Source organism: Leuresthes tenuis, unplaced genomic scaffold (assembly GCF_036924035.1).
Source record: "Leuresthes tenuis unplaced genomic scaffold, fLeuTen1.0.hap1 SCAF_14, whole genome shotgun sequence".
NCBI classification, from domain to species: domain Eukaryota; kingdom Metazoa; phylum Chordata; class Actinopteri; order Atheriniformes; family Atherinopsidae; genus Leuresthes; species Leuresthes tenuis.
The window spans coordinates 20,766,033-20,784,661 of record NW_027325368.1 but is presented as its reverse complement, the minus strand read 5'-3'; the positions used below and the strand labels follow the sequence as shown (position 1 = coordinate 20,784,661).

Genomic DNA, 18,629 nt, shown 5'->3' with positions numbered 1-18,629 from the left:
TATTGCCAGACGTGCTCACAATGCATCATATTGTTGGGCTCGCAAAGCAAGCTGTGTCTATCATCAGTGGGGTCAATATGCGGCAGTATGATTGGGACTCTGTAAGTTGTGTTTTGTCATGATAGACAGGCTTTTTCCCTCACACTGTGAACAGATATAAGGTTTGGAATGAGAAAATGTGGGATTTTATTAAAAAAGCTCACAAATTGTGATTTTTCCCCTTTCTTTTTTTTAAATAGTGACAACGGAAGAAAACTCATCATCTCTATCAGCTCATCGACCAGCGCTAAAACCAACCACAAAGCAGTGTGGGCTTTTTCTGAGCCCCCCGCCAGCTCAAACCAGTAAAAATCACAGCTCACTTGTGCATAGATAATGAAAACAGAGCAGAGAAAAGATTGTACTCTGATGACAGTCTGTGAGCTACAATCAAAACGCACAAGCAGAAACATAACAGTACAGGGGTCGTCCCTTCTTATCTCTGAACGGAGTGAAGACCTTTGCCCAGAAAATACGCCAGAGGCGATAACAAGACCGTAAGAAGAAAACACATCAGTCGTCATATTAGAAAATACAGCGAGCAGCAGATGTGAATGCCCCACTGTGCAAAAACACTTACATGCCAAATTATTCCAAGATTGCATCACCTTACACTAGTCCAAGCTAAAAAGTCAGGCATTTTCTCTTAAAGCAACTCTGGAGAAGTTTGTGAACCTTAAAACGATGTACTTCGGACTCCTTTGAAGGACACCACATGTTGTTATGCACATGAAACGGCCCCAGACCAACCGGGGGGCTGAAATACCGCAGTTCACAACTTTTGTTTCCAGCCCTGCACCGCACCGCTTCGCCTTGCGGTCGCGTTTCATTTTAGTGGCGCCTTTGAAACAGTTTCATGGGAGTGACTCTAAGTATTCTATGTGTCCCTCGCAGCAGGGGGCACACCAGTGCTTTACAAATTTCTCAAGACATGTAGAGAGTGACATTTTTCAGTGGATGTTTGCTGTCAGGTTGTGAGGCAGTGTACTTAGCAAGGTCATTTCTAAACTCGTGGGATTCTGGCAGTGAGCTTTGGACCATTAACATGATGAAATGTTGCGATGCTGGCAAAATTCTAAAGATTGGTAATTGTCGTGTCAGTCAGTTTTTTTTAGAAAATCTACAGGTTTTTCATTGTGCCCACTATGGACATCAACTATCCGAAACCTTTTTCACTCATACCATGAGGTTGATGGGAAGCTATAACCCTCGCACTGTTTCAGCATTCACACAAACCACTAATGTCCACTAACTGCCACTGTGGCACTGATAATATCACAGCATTACTGTAACTTTACTGTTTTTCCATATATTTGTAGTTTTTACTCTTCAGATTTTCTCAGAAAAGCCTAAATACTTGGAGACAATACGTGTAGACGGGCACAGTCCCACATGTCCAAAACTAGAAAGGTTGTGAAGTTCAAAGGTCACTTTGGGTGCCAATGATCACAGAGGTATTCAATTTGCTGCCATGGGACCTCTACTTGATGAAAAAGTCTTTCTAAAGTATTTATTTTGTAATAATGCCGTTATTCAGAGGTGTGGATTTTAAATTTTAATTCAAATGATATGACATAAGGCGATACTCTCTCATAGGATGTGTAGATAAAGTGATATGAAACAGGACCTGATTCAGACCCCTGGATCGATGGCCCAATTTTCCATACAAAATCCAGTTGACTGAGGTTTTACTGTAGATCAGGGATAGCCACATCCAGTCCTCGAGGACCGCTGTCCTGCGGGATGTTCCCCCGCTTCAACACACCTGATTTAGATGAAACAGATCTCTTCGAAAGACTGTTAAGTTCTTCACAAGCCTGCTAATGATGCACTGATCTGCACTGAGTCAAAGTGACATTCCTGCTTCAAGATTAGAGTAAAAAATATCAGAGTGGGTCCACACCATTCCTACACCAGCGGTGCACCAAACGAGTGGAGTCTGCACCCCATTTAAACATCATATCAGCTGGCCTGCCTTGCTCAAGTACATTTACAAGCCATTACTGCATCTGAGACCATATAAAAAAGATAGAACCAACTTTGGCATCAACCACGTCAGTTTTTACTCATTCTCTCCTTTTAAAAAAAAAAAAAGGAAAGATTTTGAGCTACTTGGCTCATTTTGAATTCCCCCCATGAATAAAGTATTTTTCTATTCTATTCTATTTATTTTTTTGGAGATCTTATCCTGAAGCAGATAAACTTATTTCCAAAGTGAAAGTAACTTGAACCCTGATAGTGCCAAAGCATTTAAAGTCCTTACACGTGCAGTTTGAACAGTTCCAGCAGAACAAGCTTTATTTCAACAGGAAACTTTAGAATTAGCTTTTCTTTTAATCTGCACTAAACAATGTTTTTCATGGGAACAGTGGATCAAATAAGTATACACTTGTATGTATAATTACATCAAATAATTACTTACTCAACCACCGGGTTGAAAAAACATCAACTCACATGCTAGGGTAATCTAGAATGCTGTGAATATTGTTGGGACTTCACAGCACTGTGTTGGTTAATGCAGGAAACATCTTTCTGACTACCTGCAACATTTCACCAGCTATGTAACAATGGGTGTTGTTTATTTCCATTCCTTACAGTTTCACTCTGGTATGATGTCTTCAATATTATAAAACATAGCATAAACAACTTAATCAAAACCGCATCACTTCTCAATAATTGCACCATCACTAAACTGACCAATAGAGGATTTCCTTGTATAAACAGTCCAAAAACAAATACTTCAGAAAGACAACATCAGTTTGACTCCTAACTCCACTCAAATGGTGATACAATAACCTGTTATATCTCCTGATATACAATGTCTGAGTGTCTGCATTATGGCTTCATATGAAAAAGAATTATCCGGGTAACTGATGTGATTCTTCACAAAGATGGGAAAGAATACGAATGTGAACAACAGAAAATGTTCCAGCAGTGATAAAGAGGTACATAACAAGGTATAATACCACCAATCAGAGCTGGTTATCCTCCTAAAATGATCCCAGAGGCAGTTCACTTGCTGCACAGAGTAGCTCTGAATAGTTGACGAAACATTTCATTTCAGATTATCAGACTTCATCTCGATCAGCTCAAACTTCGAGCAGCTGATTTAAATGTTCTCTTTCTCATCATATGATTTTTAGAAATCGCAATGGGTTCATCTCTCATTAAGATAGATACAATTCAAATATTGGAAATGCAGAGAACTACAAGCATACTGTAGATATTTGCTGATGGGTGGATAGAATGGCATTTAAACGTGAAAGAGTTCGTTGACAGTTATATTTCAGATATACACAACAGCATTTACACTTGTGTGAATAAAAGTCAAACATATAATGGCATTTACATATAGCCACCCAAGCTAGTAGCTGTTGCAGTGTGTTACTAGCCTTGGCACGCTAATACCCATTAGTTAGCTGTAGTTGGCCCTGTGATGGACTGGTGATGGACCCCCCCCCCCCCCCAGTTAGTTAGTATGACTTAAAAACATGAGCTTTTTCAGCATAAAAAATATTATTTGTTACATGTCCATTGTTTATTTAAGTTGATAACTTATTTCAAGAATTTGATCAAAATTAAAAATGAAGAGAGATGTCTCAACTCAGAAATAAATTGATTTGGATAAGCATTTCTGCCTTCTCTTAACAAGGAAAAGTATTAAGTTAATGAAACTTAATATTGTATAACAATATCAAGTTAGTGCAGCTTCCTATTGCGTGTGCATGTATTAAAGCATGTATTAAAGCATGTATTAAAGCATGTATTAAAGCATGTATTATAGCATGTATTAAAGCATGTATTAAAGCATGTATTAAAGCATGTATTATAGCATGTATTAAAGCATGTATTAAAGCATGTATTAAAGCATGTATTGAAGCAGAGAATGTGACCAGCATCGGGGTGAGTATATGACAGATTCTAAATTGAAATGAAACAATTCTTTAAGTGATGCGTTTTCACATACAGATGCTCCAATGTCTCAAGCCAAACTTCCGATCTTTCTTCAGGACCATGACATACGTATGAAGTTGGTTACAATAAATACATTTTGACAGTAAAACTGGAATTGCCATGTCTAATTTATTCTAACTTAATTGAAAAAAGTTACTTATACACAATAAAATTGAGGTGACAATTTGCATGGACTTTTCTGAGTAGAAGTAAAATAAAGGAGTTATAGCAACTTCAATAGAGTAATTTGACCACTTATTAACACTAAAACTTTTATATGAAAATTGAGTTGGTTCAACATAATTAACCTAGTAGAGGACAAAACAAATCATCTTGGTCGTACTAAACTAATTGAGTTAGTCCAGCTATAAAAGTCTCATGGGAAATACTCAATAATGGCTTAGTTAGAATAACTTAAAAAGATAAATACAAACTGTTACAACAATTTTTTTTTAAGTTGAGCCAGCGTAATGTTTTAGAAGTTTTTTAAGCATGTGTCCCTCATAGATGAACTATCTAGTCTTTTGTGAGCAGCTTTTAGACAAAGGTTTACCTCCTTACTACACCCTAATTAAACTAACGAGGGTTTTACTTTCTTTTTCTTGTGCCAAGAGAAAGCCTTCATGCCTTCGTGGCTTCGTGCCTTCGTGCCTTCGTGGCTTGCTCTGTCCCGTGTGAGATTGATGGCAGGCCACAGGTGGAGTTGCCTGACTGGGTAGTTTTCCACACAGATGACTTGAATCTGATGGCTCGAAATATCATTTTTGCACTGAGTCATACACATCAGCACTTCTGCCAAAACTCAAACATCCACCGTTGCTGCGCTTCAGCCAAGCTGTGCTTTGGGGCCCTCTAGTGGAATTCTTTCAGTACAGAATGTACAGAAAGCTCTCACACATAACTTAGCAGCTCCGGCACTATATTCAATTTTAAAGATGTGCCATCAAAGCATCTCCAGACATCTGCCATGCCTTACTTGGTGATGTTATTAAATCATGACTAATACTCATATTAGTGCTCATGTCTGGACCAGTGGTTAAATACCAATAATTTCGCACTGAGCTACTTGTTTCCGGTCTGAGATAAATTAAATTAGCTATCATTGGCCATGAACAAAATCTTTCACTGTCAAACATCTAACCAGCCAAAATGAATTGTGATTCTTTGTGACGGCAGCAGTATTAAATAGTATTGTCACGTTAACAGTAAACACACCTAGCGGCTGTACATCCATATTTACGTACAGTGAGCGTTGAGTGTCACCTTTATTGAGGCTGTTTTTTGGCTGCTCTTTAAGAGCTTTTCCAGCCTCCTAATGCTGATGAAAGAAAGCTGAACATTGTAGTCGAAGTCTGAGAAATCACCACCGTCTGCTCAAGGATGCTAAAACAGGCCATAATCTGAGGAAAAAAAGGAAAAATATGGCTTATTAAATAAAATAATAATATGATAAATGCTGCTAAAATAAGCTAAACCAATTAAAATGTATCGAATGTGAAATTGATTAATTTAATACTTCTAATTACTTACATTGCCATTCGGTTCTTAACATTATCTGTTCAACTGGGTGTTTTTAATTTCTGTCCAATTATTTTTATATGCATTTATTTCTGTATTAGTTTCCTCCTTATCTGTTCCTTCCAAATGTGTTATTTCAGTCATTTCCCTTTTTCCACATATTCTTATAATTCAGTTCTTGTTATAGAGCCAGAGTTCTGATGAGCTCTAACAGGAGAGATCATATTTCACCAGTTTTAGTTTCTCTTCATTCGCTCTTAATGACCGAGCTCCATCATATCTTAAAGAGCTCAGTGTTAGATATTTTCCCAACAGAGCACTTCGCTCCCAAACTGCAGGTTTACTTGTGGTTCCCGGAGTGTCTAAAAGTAGAGTGGAAGGCAGAGCCTTCAGTTATCAGGCCTCTGTGGAAACAGCTACCAGTAAATGTCTGGGAAGCAGACACCCTCTATGACTTTAAGATTAGGCTTAAAATTTTCCTTTTTGGTAAACTTTATAGTTAGGGATGGCTCAGGTGACCCTGAAACATCCCATAGTTAAAGGGGATAAACGTATTTCATGCTAGAAATAAGGTCTAGGTTTAAAAATACCAGAGTTCCCCTTTAAGCTGCTATAGGCTTAGACTGCTGGGGGGCATAGGTATCCTTTGAATGGTGTTACAGCGCCGCCACCCCCCAGTCTGGTTCTGCCAGAGGTTTCTTCCTGTTAAACGGGAGTCGTTTCTCTCCACAGTAGGAAGTTGTTTTTGAATTGGCTCTGTATGAATTAATTGGATTAATTTGAAATTTAATTAACTGGATTTGATTGGATTATGATTACAATGAATTGAACTCCAATTGGCTGTATTATTGAAGTGCCTTTAGATAACGTTTGTTGTAATTTGGCGCTATATAAATAAAACTGAACTGAACTGAATTATACATCTTATTCATACACGTGGTTTCTCCTTCACTTTGAATGGAGTGACGTCTCAAGTTGTCAAACTGAAGTTCAACACGCTAAACAGCCAGTTTATAAACACGTAACCTTTTTTATGTGAAGGTTTTTGTTTGGAAGCGTTTGTGGCCATTCACAGATAGTGCTGAAGCACTTTGAAACCCTTCAGTTGCTTCCATGACGTATATTTCATTATTTCCCTGGTATCAAAGGGTCAAAACAATAGAAAAGTATAGGCTCAATGTCGGTATTGGCTGTGGGCTAAATCTTTGACAATCGTGTTTGCCCAGAGTTTCACAGTCTGTCATAAGCCCAGCTGGTGAATTGACCAAGTTCCAGTATTCATTTATATCACAGAAATATATTTCTAAAACAGAAACAGAAAGCTTGATCAAACGGTCAGAGCCTGTCACCAAAAATGACATCACAACTAACTCTAAATAATGCATTTACTCTATCGTATGAACAGTGTGTTGTTTGGAAAGCCGAGATAAGAGGTCCTGTCAGCTTGTTGACCACTCCTTGGCCTTAATCTTTGTCAAACAATGATAACACAAACACTCGGGTAAACAAGAATTAACAGACATAAATAGCAAGGAAACTTGAGTGAACCATCATTTCCCCCTGGAACAGGCCTGTAAACTACTGAAAACTTGACAGAGGAGGTTCAGAAACGATGAGCACCTGAAATACTCTCATCAAGCGAGAATGAGAAAACATTTTGCTTCTAAAACTACAGCAGCTGGTCACCTTTTTGACATGAAATAACTTTGACATGTTATTTTTCTACTGGTTTAATTAACTTACAAGTCATTTCACCCTTTTTTCTACTTTCAACACAGCTTTCCAACCTCTTCTGCTTCCCAGCAGTGAAGCCATTATAACCATCACTGGTGAGAGTCATTTTCTACAGTGTTAAAGCTCTACATTATAAAGCTAGTTCCCTTAACTTACATGTTTCACAAGTCATTTCACCCTTTTTTTCTACTTTCAACACAGCTTTCCAACCTCTTCTGCTTCCCAGCAGTGAAGCCATTATAACCATCACTGCTGAGAGTCATTTTCTACAGTGTTAAAGTTCTACATTATAAAGCTAGTTCCCTTAACTTACAATGTCTTACAATCTCTACAAATGAGACTATGGGGCTAAATATCCCATCATGCTCCTCCCTGCATCACAACCCCCATCGCCACTGCTTTGCTCGGCTTATTTACTGGAGTTTTAACTGGGGGCGCCTCACAATCAGTGCCACGTGTGTATCTCTGTTACCATCAATTAACAGCTTAAAAATAATCCACAGCCATTTGTAAATTACCCAGCCGGGTGTCGTCTTTGTTTTCACTGACAAGGCGTAACAACGTGTGTTTCCCTGCTTTTGCCTCCTAAAATATAGACGTTCTCACTTACACAGCCGACATGAAACACGGACTGCTCCTTTAAGAGGATTCACCCGACGTTACGGTTCACGTTATGGCTGGAGACCGCCCGCTTAATCACAATTGAGCTGGAAGGCAAAGAAAGCGGCATTAAAGCACAACATGCAACTTTCTGTTCCCCATTAAAGTGGCGTTGGCTTACCTCAGAGGCGAGTCATTGGCTCCTTGCCTTCTGGCAATTAGAAGTTTGGTTTCTTTTTTTTTTCCGCCAATATTGACTTATTGGAAGTTGCATCACCTTGGTCTTCGGTCCCGCCTCGGTCACTGCCAGGCCAACAACTCCTCCTTCAAACCCCTCCCTTGTGTTTTTTTTCTACTCTAAAAGAGGCTGGGGGCTGCAACATGTCAGGGGTCTCTGTCCAGACACACACATACAACCTGTATGAGGCCCCCCGTGTGAGCTGCCACAGCGTGTGTGTGGCCCACACTACCTGCTCGCTGTCATTTCAGCGCGCGTGAAGGGTCTTGGTTACGAAAATTAAATTTACCCTCTATTTTCAACGTGTACATAAAAGCCTGGACGTGTCCGTAAACTTGAGTGGGAATCCTGTGAGACTAACTGGGCGACAGACACCGCTACATGATGCCTGTGTGGTGAAGCTGCACGTGCTCAGTTTGGAGGGGGGCATGAATGTGTGTGTTGCTCGTTCTTTTGTTATGAGAGCATGCCGCAAACCCCTGTGATAGGGACATGGCGTGTGTTTGCAGGCAGGTGTGTGGAAGCACACGCGTTCATCGTGTCCATCACGCACGTTGTGACTGGACGGTATTGCGGATTCTGCTCCAGCAGCAGCAGCCCGGTGGAGGCAGAGGTGACGAGCACACCGCGGTGCTCCAGACAGGTGTGGTAGTCTAGTGCTGATGAGAAATGGCCATTTCCGGGCTTTCACAGAGACATACTAATAGCGATGGTGGGTTGTGAGGAATGACAGATGCAGCCGTGGGATGAGCGATGGCACCTGAGAGGTTTCGGCATGCAGGTGGGGGGGGGCTTTACCTTGTTTTCTGGACCGATCGGGTTGGAGGGCTGCGGAAGAGGAGACGGGCATGCGGGAGCGGTGTGGTCAGAGGCTGGGGTGAGAGGAGGGAGGAGAGGAGGCATTGTTGTGTAGACGTGTGCTTATAATGACTGGTAAGAAAAAGAAAAAAAAACATAATTCAATAACTGTGGGAACGATTCAATCAAAACACTGGGACACACACACAGTATCCCAAAGCTGGTCTTTTATTTTGGATAGATTTTCCAATAGTTCAATTATGGGGCCCCAGTGTAATGTTATGATATAATAGGGGAAAAAATACCAAAGACTATAGATGATTAAAATAGGAAGCATAAGGTACAGTCCAAAAGTCTTGATCCACCCTTTATGTCTTCACATCTTTACTTCCAAACAGCCAGACATTCTTGTAATCTTTAATGGTCTTGAACAATAGTTCTCCAGGTTTTTCCTGGATATTGGCTGCTCATTTTCAGTACAGTCCTTGTGGCTGACCATTTTCACAGCGATACGTTTTAGATGAGCTTGATTTGTTAAGCCACTTAACACAGACTCATGACTCAAAAAGGCACCTAAGTCAAGGGATGGAGCAGTGTTGTGTCGACACAGAACAGACAACTCAGCAAAAAATTAATTTGAAACGGTATCTTTAGGCACTTTGTTGCCAATCACTAAGACACTGAATGTGTTTCCACCTCTTTAGTTGCATCTACAGAAAATACCAAAGATAATGGCCACTAAGGGGCTAAGAGTTTCTTAGTTAATCTGGGAAACGCAGCCAATAACAGTTTGAAAGACAGAAAATGATATTCTTGCACAAATAGGGTGATTACTAAAGAGCCATTACCCAAAAACTTAGTCCCTCATGATATATTCTCTCTATTTAACAATTTAACGATATTAACTAGCTCTAATGATTCCTTCAGGTCTTTAACCTTTAAATCTTTGTTACACTGGATTCCTTTAAAAAAATCTATTTAAAAAGGTCGGTAATGTGGTTTCATTTCACTTCAGTTTTATGGAAATAAACATTTCTTAAACATAAGTCTCATGTTACTCTCTTGTTCGGTTGATTGGACTTGAATGATGGCTCATACCTCCCTTCAGTCAACGTTTTTCGATGTCACAAACTGGGGATTCGTAACCTTTTCCTAACATGCAAATGTTCGTGAAAATATATCGTTTTTGTTCATAACTGTAAGTTGGCTTGAAGATGAACTCACATCGAGCTTAATAAGCTTCAGCATAAGTTCGATCAGGAAAACCTTCCCCTCACACCTGTCCCCGTTATCTTGTGTTTGGGCTTTTGTTAATCTGCTTGGTCAACCCACCTCATTCTTTAATTACATCATTACAGCTCTGTTTCTTGACTGCTACTCACAAGTCAATCCCTCCGATGCCACTTCTTTAAAACTGTCCTCTGCCATTTCCCCCATTTCTAGCTTCCGCATAACCCGCCTCCACCCCATCCTCTCGTCTTCCTGATACTTGAGATGCCTCATCATAACTATTTGCCTATTTCTGCTCATCTACCACCAGCTTCTGGACTTCCAGTTGGGTTCTAGTTTCTGTTGAAGTTTTACTTCAAAGTACTTTCTTTCGATATAAAGGAGACACTGTAAGTTGCAGTCAGGAGCTTTTTGTTAATAATGTTATTGTTACTGTTTTACTTTCATAAAGCAAAGAAATATGTAATTAAGTTCATAATTGTTCATAATTGTGAAAGGCAATGTGTATGTTAGTCTTGCTTAACAAAAGAAACCCTGACATGCTATTTAAAATCCATCAGTTCAAAAAATCCATTAACTAAAATTTCATTAAATATCTTGGATAAAAACTGCAGAGGCAAAGTCATATAACGTAATTGAAGAGGATTAAGAAAATTTCCAGGCAACAAAAACTTAAATTAATTTGTAAAACACAGTTTAAACAAGTGCTGTTAACCAAAACTAAAAATGTGAAGGGAGCCAAAGCTCTGAAGGCACAACTTCTGTTGTTTTTTTTTCTTTTCGAGGCCGAAACATCTCCCTTAAGCCTGCTGTTTTGATGCCTCCTCAGTTAACCTTATTTCTCACCTTTATTTGATGAGTTTAATGTTTTTTTTTTAAATAGACCATATGGAAACATACAGCATGCCTAGAGAGATATCCGTTCCATAACCTATTGTCAGAAAACCCAACAGGTGGCATTTTTTTTAACAGATAAGAAACCATCTAGGACATGTGTGAAAAGTCATGTAAAACCATCATGCACATCAAAAACTGCTCGAGGAAGCGGAGAGCAGTTTCTTCCAGCATTTTACTTTAGAACTGAGCATATTTTTTTTCATTACCTGTTGATCTGTGTCATCATGCCTTTCACATGGAATCTGCTTCTTTAACTGTACTGTGACTGCAATATCAAACACCTAATTATGTATTTTATATAAAACGCAGCGCAACACACAAGATAAATCATTCCCACTGTCTTTGCACGAGAATTCAATATGTGGAGACTAAAACCAAGATCATTCTCAGCTGGTTCTTTGGGACTGAGGATTGAAAGTTACCTTCACTGCCTGCTGTAGATGTTGGATCTTCCCATGCCCTTTGTTTGACCCAGAGGGATGATATTTGAGAGTTCAAGGAGTGGCATGTCTGAGAGAAATCCCTGTGAAAATACATGTTTCCTGCACGGATTATATTTATGCAACAAATGTCAGACCTTGTGTTTCCCATGTCTAATGGTATCAAAGTTATTGTAATTTGAGATGGTAAGTCAGAGCATACTTACAGTATTAGAACATTAGGATATTGGTTATTACAGTTTCTGCCCAGACACTCTGCATGTAGAGTTTGACTTCTGACCAAGCGACAGTCTACAAAACCCAGAAGCCCACAGGGTTAAGTAAACAAAGCTTCAGGCGTACACATAGCTCTGCCTCCTTGACAACACACACACAAGCACTCACACAGAATACTGATACACTATTGCCACTAAGGTGAACCGGTAAGAGGGAAATGTTTATACAGAATAATGCTATAACAAAATACGAGTGATTTTTATTTCTAAAGTTAATATCTTATACAGAGTATTGTCATGCATCATGCTCTCCTCCCCTCAGTGCTCTCACGGCTACAACGTCTACCTCTCATGGGATTTTCCAGTAAACTATGAGAACCTGAAGGGATGGCATTATACTGTGCTCTGCAGGCATTGGTGGATGACAGTTTTCTCATTTAAGCTGTATGGATCACATATTAAATGTATAATTAAGTTAGCTAGCTCAGAATGAGCTGCTAGCTTTCGTGCCAACAGGTAAAACTCAAATAAATCTTATCCTTTTTTTCTTTTTTTGTTTGTTAGTTGCTGCTGTCAGTTTTTTAGAGCCTCTATGTGAGAAGTAACCATTGGTAACGTGTCTTTCCTTAAAGAAAAAGTGAGCTGTGTCCACTCTTGAAGCCTGGAGCGCAGCGCCCCCAATGAAAATTAGCATGTGCATCCAGGGTGTTGGGTTCCTATCGGTACCAATCAGACTAAGAACCAAAAAAGAAAACAACTACTTGAGGTTGCTGACTAAATACTTTATCACAATTTAAAGTCAAATTATTTTATTTTTAACCATGTGAAAAGGAGTTAACTAGGAACAGCTTGACCGTTAGCTTCAGTATAATGACTCATTTTACCTGACCTCTTAACCAGGTAAGTTACAATGTTCTTAATCTGAAAGCCAAATCGCTCATTAGCGTCACACGAGCTGCACAAGATGCGTATGATTCTGTTGGCTCCAACTATCAGCCAATAAGAACTCATGATTTTGCCATTATCTCACAAGCTTTATTTGTATATTGCACACTAGTTAACATGTTTACCTGAGGAATTGCAACTGATGAGATCATAAACCAAATACACAGCATTTTCATTCTAATAGTAGCTCACAATGCCAGAACATTCAATCTGATCTGGAAGACTGGGTAATAAAAGGTTCTCCTTAATACTTTAGATGCAACAACAATCTGTGATGCCAAAGCCTTTCCGAGCTCTAACTAAAGTGCCAGATGGATGGGCCAGCAGTGGGTTAAATCCCCTTTTAAGCACACCTCTGATGATGCTACAAAATTGTCACCTTACCTGCCACTCAGCCATCTTTTCCACTTCTGTTGTTTCTGGACTCTGCAAAATTTGGTTGTAGAGTACCATTTCTGCAGATTGGTATTCTCTACGTGTTGCTTTGGAGATAAGTCTGTGTTTTTCACAGACGTAATGACTGAGGACTCGATGCACTCTGTAATTTTCTCTGGCATTTCTCCAGTGGCTGTCATGTTTCTTTTGAACAGATGAGGAGGATGGATGAGGCTGTCAGTATGTGTGCCAGTCAATTTGAGCTTTCAAAAACACACATGCCAATCAAAAATGTACAGCACATAAGTAAAGTCTGGGAAACCAACCATACTGCAAATCATCAGAAGAGAATGAACTGAAATGCTGCAGTTCCAGTTATGATATATTTAATCTATGGGTCTTGAAAAAGGCATCCAGGCCACCTTAAGGTTTATAGCATGTTTATCTTTCCATTTCAGTTTTTCCATGTGCAAGCGCTATGGACCCAATGAATCTTATTACTACATATGATGAACATTCCTTACAATAAGCCTTTAAGCGGTAGGCTTAAGCATGGATATTCATGAGTGAAATTGTCTGCAATTTGGCTCCTAAACTGCAATTACCTTCCCATATGGACTCCGGTATCCTCTACAGTACAAAACAACTGTTTGTGTTTATCTTTTACAAGCTGCCTGGCACTAATTTGCACTTGTAGCATTTGATCCGACAACCTTTAGAGGAATAACGGAGAGCCAAAAAGTCTCTTTTGTGTTAGCCTTTGTTCCTTTACTCCTTCCAACAGCTAAAGCAGCCTTTTGGATTTTTTTGTAGGAGTATTGGATGCTAAAATAAATAATCAGTTTTATCCTGCTCAAAATACTTAAAGATTTTCGGCCTGTGGCTTAATCCTTTTTAATCCTTAAGGATTTTCTTAATAGTATGAAGATTAAACAACATATGAGTACATTTATTGAAATATATAATTTGTAAGTCATTAGTTCAATTTCTTCTGAAATGATCTTGATTTTTATGCCGGCCAGCTGAAAGGTAATTTTTACTGTTTCAGCAAAGGTCTGACCTCAAATATTGCACATTTATAGAGTCCTAAATCAAAGGTGACTACTCAGTGTGATTTAAGAAATAAGAAAGGCCAGAGACATTAACTTGTTGACAATAATAGCCGCAGGAGTCAATTATAAAATGAATGATGGCTGATTCTTAAATGGCTACTTCAGTTAATTCAGTTGATTAATTCATTCAGGGTCGTTAGCAACGCCCATGCAACCATGATGAGTCCATTTGTCAGCTCAGATAAATTGTTTTCTGTATAGTCTCGACAGTTAGGAATAGGATGGCTTTAAAGTGTAGAGCAAGAACAAAACAAAACAAACGCATGCAAGGTCCAAAATGTGATGTCTTCATATTGTTTTTCAGACACATCAAGACTACTAATGATTCAAGAGGCTGCTTGAGAAAAAAAACACCCCTCTGTGTCTATTCTGTGTTCTAGTCCTATTTCTGTGTCTATAACAAGAAAGAGAACAAAAAAAATTCAAAAGCTTGAACACAGCAGTCAAGCCTGAAGAGCAGATATTAAAATGGCTACAGAAAATGGTACAAACCAAATCAAGGACGACACCTAGTGGATGAACTTAGGAATGAGCAAGAGGCCCTGCGTGTGTCCTCCACACGAATCAACCACAATGACACTTTCTTTCTTAACTGCCAAACAAGATGTAAAAACACATAAACCACATCATGGCACCAAGGTATATGACAAAAGGGAGAAATGTCCATTTTAGCTTTATAAGTATGGCAAAGACTTTATATATTTACAGCATTCAACTCCAGTGCACCTGTTTTAGAAAAAAAACTGTACTATTAATAGTGGATAAACACAAAAAATGACATTTTAAATGAAAAAGTGTTTGCATACTTACCTGTGCATATGATCAAATGAATATAATAACCATACAGTCGCCTGACTTAGTCAAGATATTCTTGTAAATATACATTTTGACAGAATACAACGTTTTAGCTTTTTTTTAAAAAACAAAGAGTACATATATTTTACTCAGTGAGCTACCAATAATTCCAGGGCAAACGTGTTTGTTCTGTAACTGCTGGCTTTGGGCTGTGTTGTTGAAGCTTTTGCATTTGATAACTTGATGATCCAGTCCAACCTTTTCACAACATTTTTGGTGAAGACCCCAAGTGAGAGACGGTCATGCGTTTTTTTTGGGTAGTTTGGATTTGCTCTAACTCAATAATCTGTCGTTTCCTGTTTTTGTACATTGCTTCTTGTATCCAGCTTTTGGGATGATGGGAACACAGACACTCGTCTCACTTTTGTGATCAGACGAAAAGGTCGATACATAAATGGACACTAGGGGGCAGCCCTTCATAAATAGTGATGTCAAGCATGTCCAAACATCTAGGTTTTATTGTATTTGGAGAAGGGTGTGATGACAGATGGCCTTCAGCTGGAATTGAAGTATAAATAATATCTGAACACGTGTTAAAAGCTAGACAGGGTTTGCAATGCTAAAATAAAAAAAATTAATAAAATGGAATAGAATAAACACCAGTAACATCTGCATGCAGATCTACAGTTAAACCACTTCTGCAAGTGGGAAACAAGAATGAAAACAGCACGTTAACTGTAAAAGTTTTTTATTTTTATTTTTGAGCCCTTGAACGTATATAAAATATTTTGCATTCCAGGAGAATGATACATGTAAGCTTACAATTGATTTTCAAGTATAGCTGTAGAACCACCGGTTACAGTAAATTTCTTCATTCTTAAAAACAATCTCTCCACAACAAAATTAATGTTTGCCCCTGTAATCCTACAGAAAAGCTGTACATAGAAACCGAGTGAAGTCAGAGTGGGCTACTTTAGTACCTGAAGTTCTTGGCATTGCTCAAACAAACCAAAGCCAAATAAAAAGTCTGAGATGTCCACATCGCCTCGCAAAACTGTAGCATCTGCTGTGTATTCTATAGCCTTGAACAGCCTTTAAAATCGAGTAAAAGCAAATTGTTTAAACAACCATGACATGATCTATATAGTCTCAAAGATAAAGGAGTTGTAAACAATAGAAAAATACACTTTCCTTATGTACAAATTATGGGTCCTGCCCACAGTGAGGAAATAAGCCGTCTTATTAAGGCACTCACTGACAATAAGTTATAAAGACGGGGTTAGGAAATGTCTTAAATATTAAACTACTATAACTTAGCCAGTGTTTTTCATGTATGCACAGATATATACAAAAACTATCTGAGACACTTAGCATAGTGGTATATGAGGCACTTCTGGAAAATCTCAAAACATCACTACGGTTTCCCATCTGTATTACCTGACAAAGTAAATACTGAGGCCCCTATCGGAATGCTTTGTTACAATCAACTGGAACAGTCCGGGAGTGAGGGAGCCCAACTCGTGCATCTTCAGGGATGCTGACTGCTATCCCACCATGGACAGATTGAAGAGTCCAGAGGTCTACATGTGCCTCTTCATGTGGAGAGCCAGGTGGTCCGAGCGGGAGAAGGCGCGTTCACAGAGGTGACACTGAAAAGGTCTGTGTCCGGTGTGCTTTCTGAAGTGCCGAGTCAGCTCGTCCGATCTGGCAAACTTCCAGCCGCAGCCTTCCCAGTTGCAGTGGTAGGGCTTTTCACCTGAGATACAAACAAGATCATTTACTGTTATTTCGGTGGCATGAATCACACATTAGAGTAGCATCACTGTAGGTCACGGCCGCCATTTAAAAAGACACCAGTAGCGGAAATGTTCTCACCTGTGTGCGTCCTCATGTGCGCTTTAAGATGAGAGCTCTTGGTGTACGTTTTCCCACAGCCGGGGAACTCGCAGTTGTGCGTAGCGGCGCGTTTTCTGGTCCACGTCCTGCGGCCTCGCTTCTGCTTGACGCACCCCGCCTCATCGTGCGCGTAAAAGTCCAGCAGGGACGGAGACGAGGGAGGAGTGAGCATCATCCCCTGCATGGAAGCTGGATGTTGCTGCTGGTGAACGTGTACTGGCTCTCTGCGCATGCTGTACTGTCCTGGAAACTGCGCGTATTGCGTTTGATATGGCGCGTTCATGTACTGGTTTGGCAGGTGGTGCTGGTTGCGATGATGATGGGGGTTCATGGTTGAGTTCATTTGTGCCAAATGGCAGTCTGTGGGTCTCTGAGGCGCCGTCTGTTGAACTGGATGCGCACCGAACCTCTGCAACGCACCTGGAGCTGTAGTCTGGCGGTGCGTAAAAGCTGCTGTGCGCATTTGCTGTTTCTCATAAACGTGCTCCATAAAGTTCCCACCTCCAGCAGCCATCATACAAGACATGACCCCTGGCTCGGTTTTAATCTTGTAACCATGCGGGGATGGAGATGTGGCCACTTGTGGATGAGCAGGAGCTGATGAAAGTGTGACTGGATTTAAAGCTCGCAGTTCGGTGTACTCGCAGCCGTCTCTCCCCCTGCCCGGTGAGCTTTCCCCCGGGTAACTTATCTCAGGTGTGAGAAGCTCCTCCATCAGGCTGCGCACAGGGCTCGAGTCAGTAAAGTTCACGGTGCCATGGTAGCCCTGCGCGGCCATGTGAGACGAAGGGTGTTCGCTGCAATCTGGCACAGAACCGCCGCTACAGCTTTCAGGGGACTCTGGCAGAGAGTATGAGCACTGCTGCTGCTGCTGCTGCTGAGACGGTGACACGCTCCCGTTGCCGTGGCTGACATCAGTGCCGATAGTGTTTGACAAAATGAACTCGAGGTCCAGAAATTTCCCCAGCTCGTCTTCTTCTTTGGGGTGTAACGCAGAAGACTGAACGATGTTGAACTCCACTTCGATATGCGGGTTGTCTGCGCCACCTGTTGCGCCGCTACGTGCACACTCATCCATCTTGAGCAGCTGTAGAAGAGCGCGAATTGAAAACGTAATATTAGAAAAACAAACGAAAAACTAAACTAATCAAGAATGACGACTGCATTAAAAAAAAAAACAGAAAAGCACAACTTTCAAATCGATCCTGTACTTACATTATCCACCGCTTTTCCACTCGTAAACGATATTAAGGAAGGCATCATTGATTCAACCATGGCCATGCTGACAGTTTCTGTTGGGGGGGAAAAACAAAAAACAAATACCTAAAACTCCAAACCCGAAATGACGATGTTCTCTGAGTCCATAGAGTTTCTGTTTGGTAACGCTGACAGTTGAACTGCCTTCCAGGATTCAGGATGTGATCATCAACATTGTTGACGGAGTCTTTTATAGCTATTTTACAGAGACAGGGAGGTGTGGCCTCGCACACGCACAACCGCACCTCCCACGGCTGACCGTGAAAGGGAAAAAAAGTACGAAAGAAAGAAAGAAAGAAAGAAAGAAAGAAAGAAAGAAAGAAAGAAAGAAAAAGCGCCTTAAGCAGGTAAATTTGAGGTGCATTGAGTGAATTGAGAAACAAATTTACTTAAGAATGCGCGAAACTATCATTTCAAACATAATTCATATGTCAAAGGTGTCCGTCAGCTTGAGGGGAAAACTTTCATTAATATGAATGCTTTTGACAGGAGTGGGTCGTCGCCACAGCGGACCATCCACAGTCCCAGTGAAATGACTTTTCTCCAGAAAAAGGACCGCATTTAACAATTTAAATGTCTCCCACAG

At 40.1% G+C, this 18,629-nt stretch overlaps 1 protein-coding gene across 1 annotated transcript; it reads right to left on the bottom strand.

Annotated features, from left to right (window-relative positions):
* Positions 1-15,621: 15,621 nt before the first annotated feature.
* klf17 (Kruppel like factor 17) lies at positions 15,622-18,159 on the bottom strand. Its single transcript, XM_072363162.1, has 3 exons — positions 18,002-18,159; positions 16,766-17,873; positions 15,622-16,646 (listed from the first exon to the last, which is right to left on the bottom strand). Exons 1-3 carry the CDS (start codon positions 18,065-18,067, stop codon positions 16,471-16,473), a joined length of 1,350 nt encoding a protein of 449 aa, XP_072219263.1. The 5' UTR covers positions 18,068-18,159; the 3' UTR covers positions 15,622-16,470.
* Between the last annotated feature and the right edge of the window lie 470 nt (positions 18,160-18,629).

What these genes read in the sequence shown, in the direction of transcription:
- klf17 (XM_072363162.1), bottom strand. Translation starts at nt 18,067, where the DNA reads ATGGCCATGGTTGAATCAATGATGCCTTCCTTAATATCGTTTACGAGT. An exon ending in GTGGAAAAGCGGTGGATAAT is followed by an intron (nt 17,874 to 18,001) that starts GTAAGTACAGGA and finishes GCTCTTCTACAG; the next exon opens with CTGCTCAAGATGGATGAGTG. An exon ending in GCACATGAGGACGCACACAG is followed by an intron (nt 16,647 to 16,765) that starts GTGAGAACATTT and finishes TTTGTATCTCAG; the next exon opens with GTGAAAAGCCCTACCACTGC.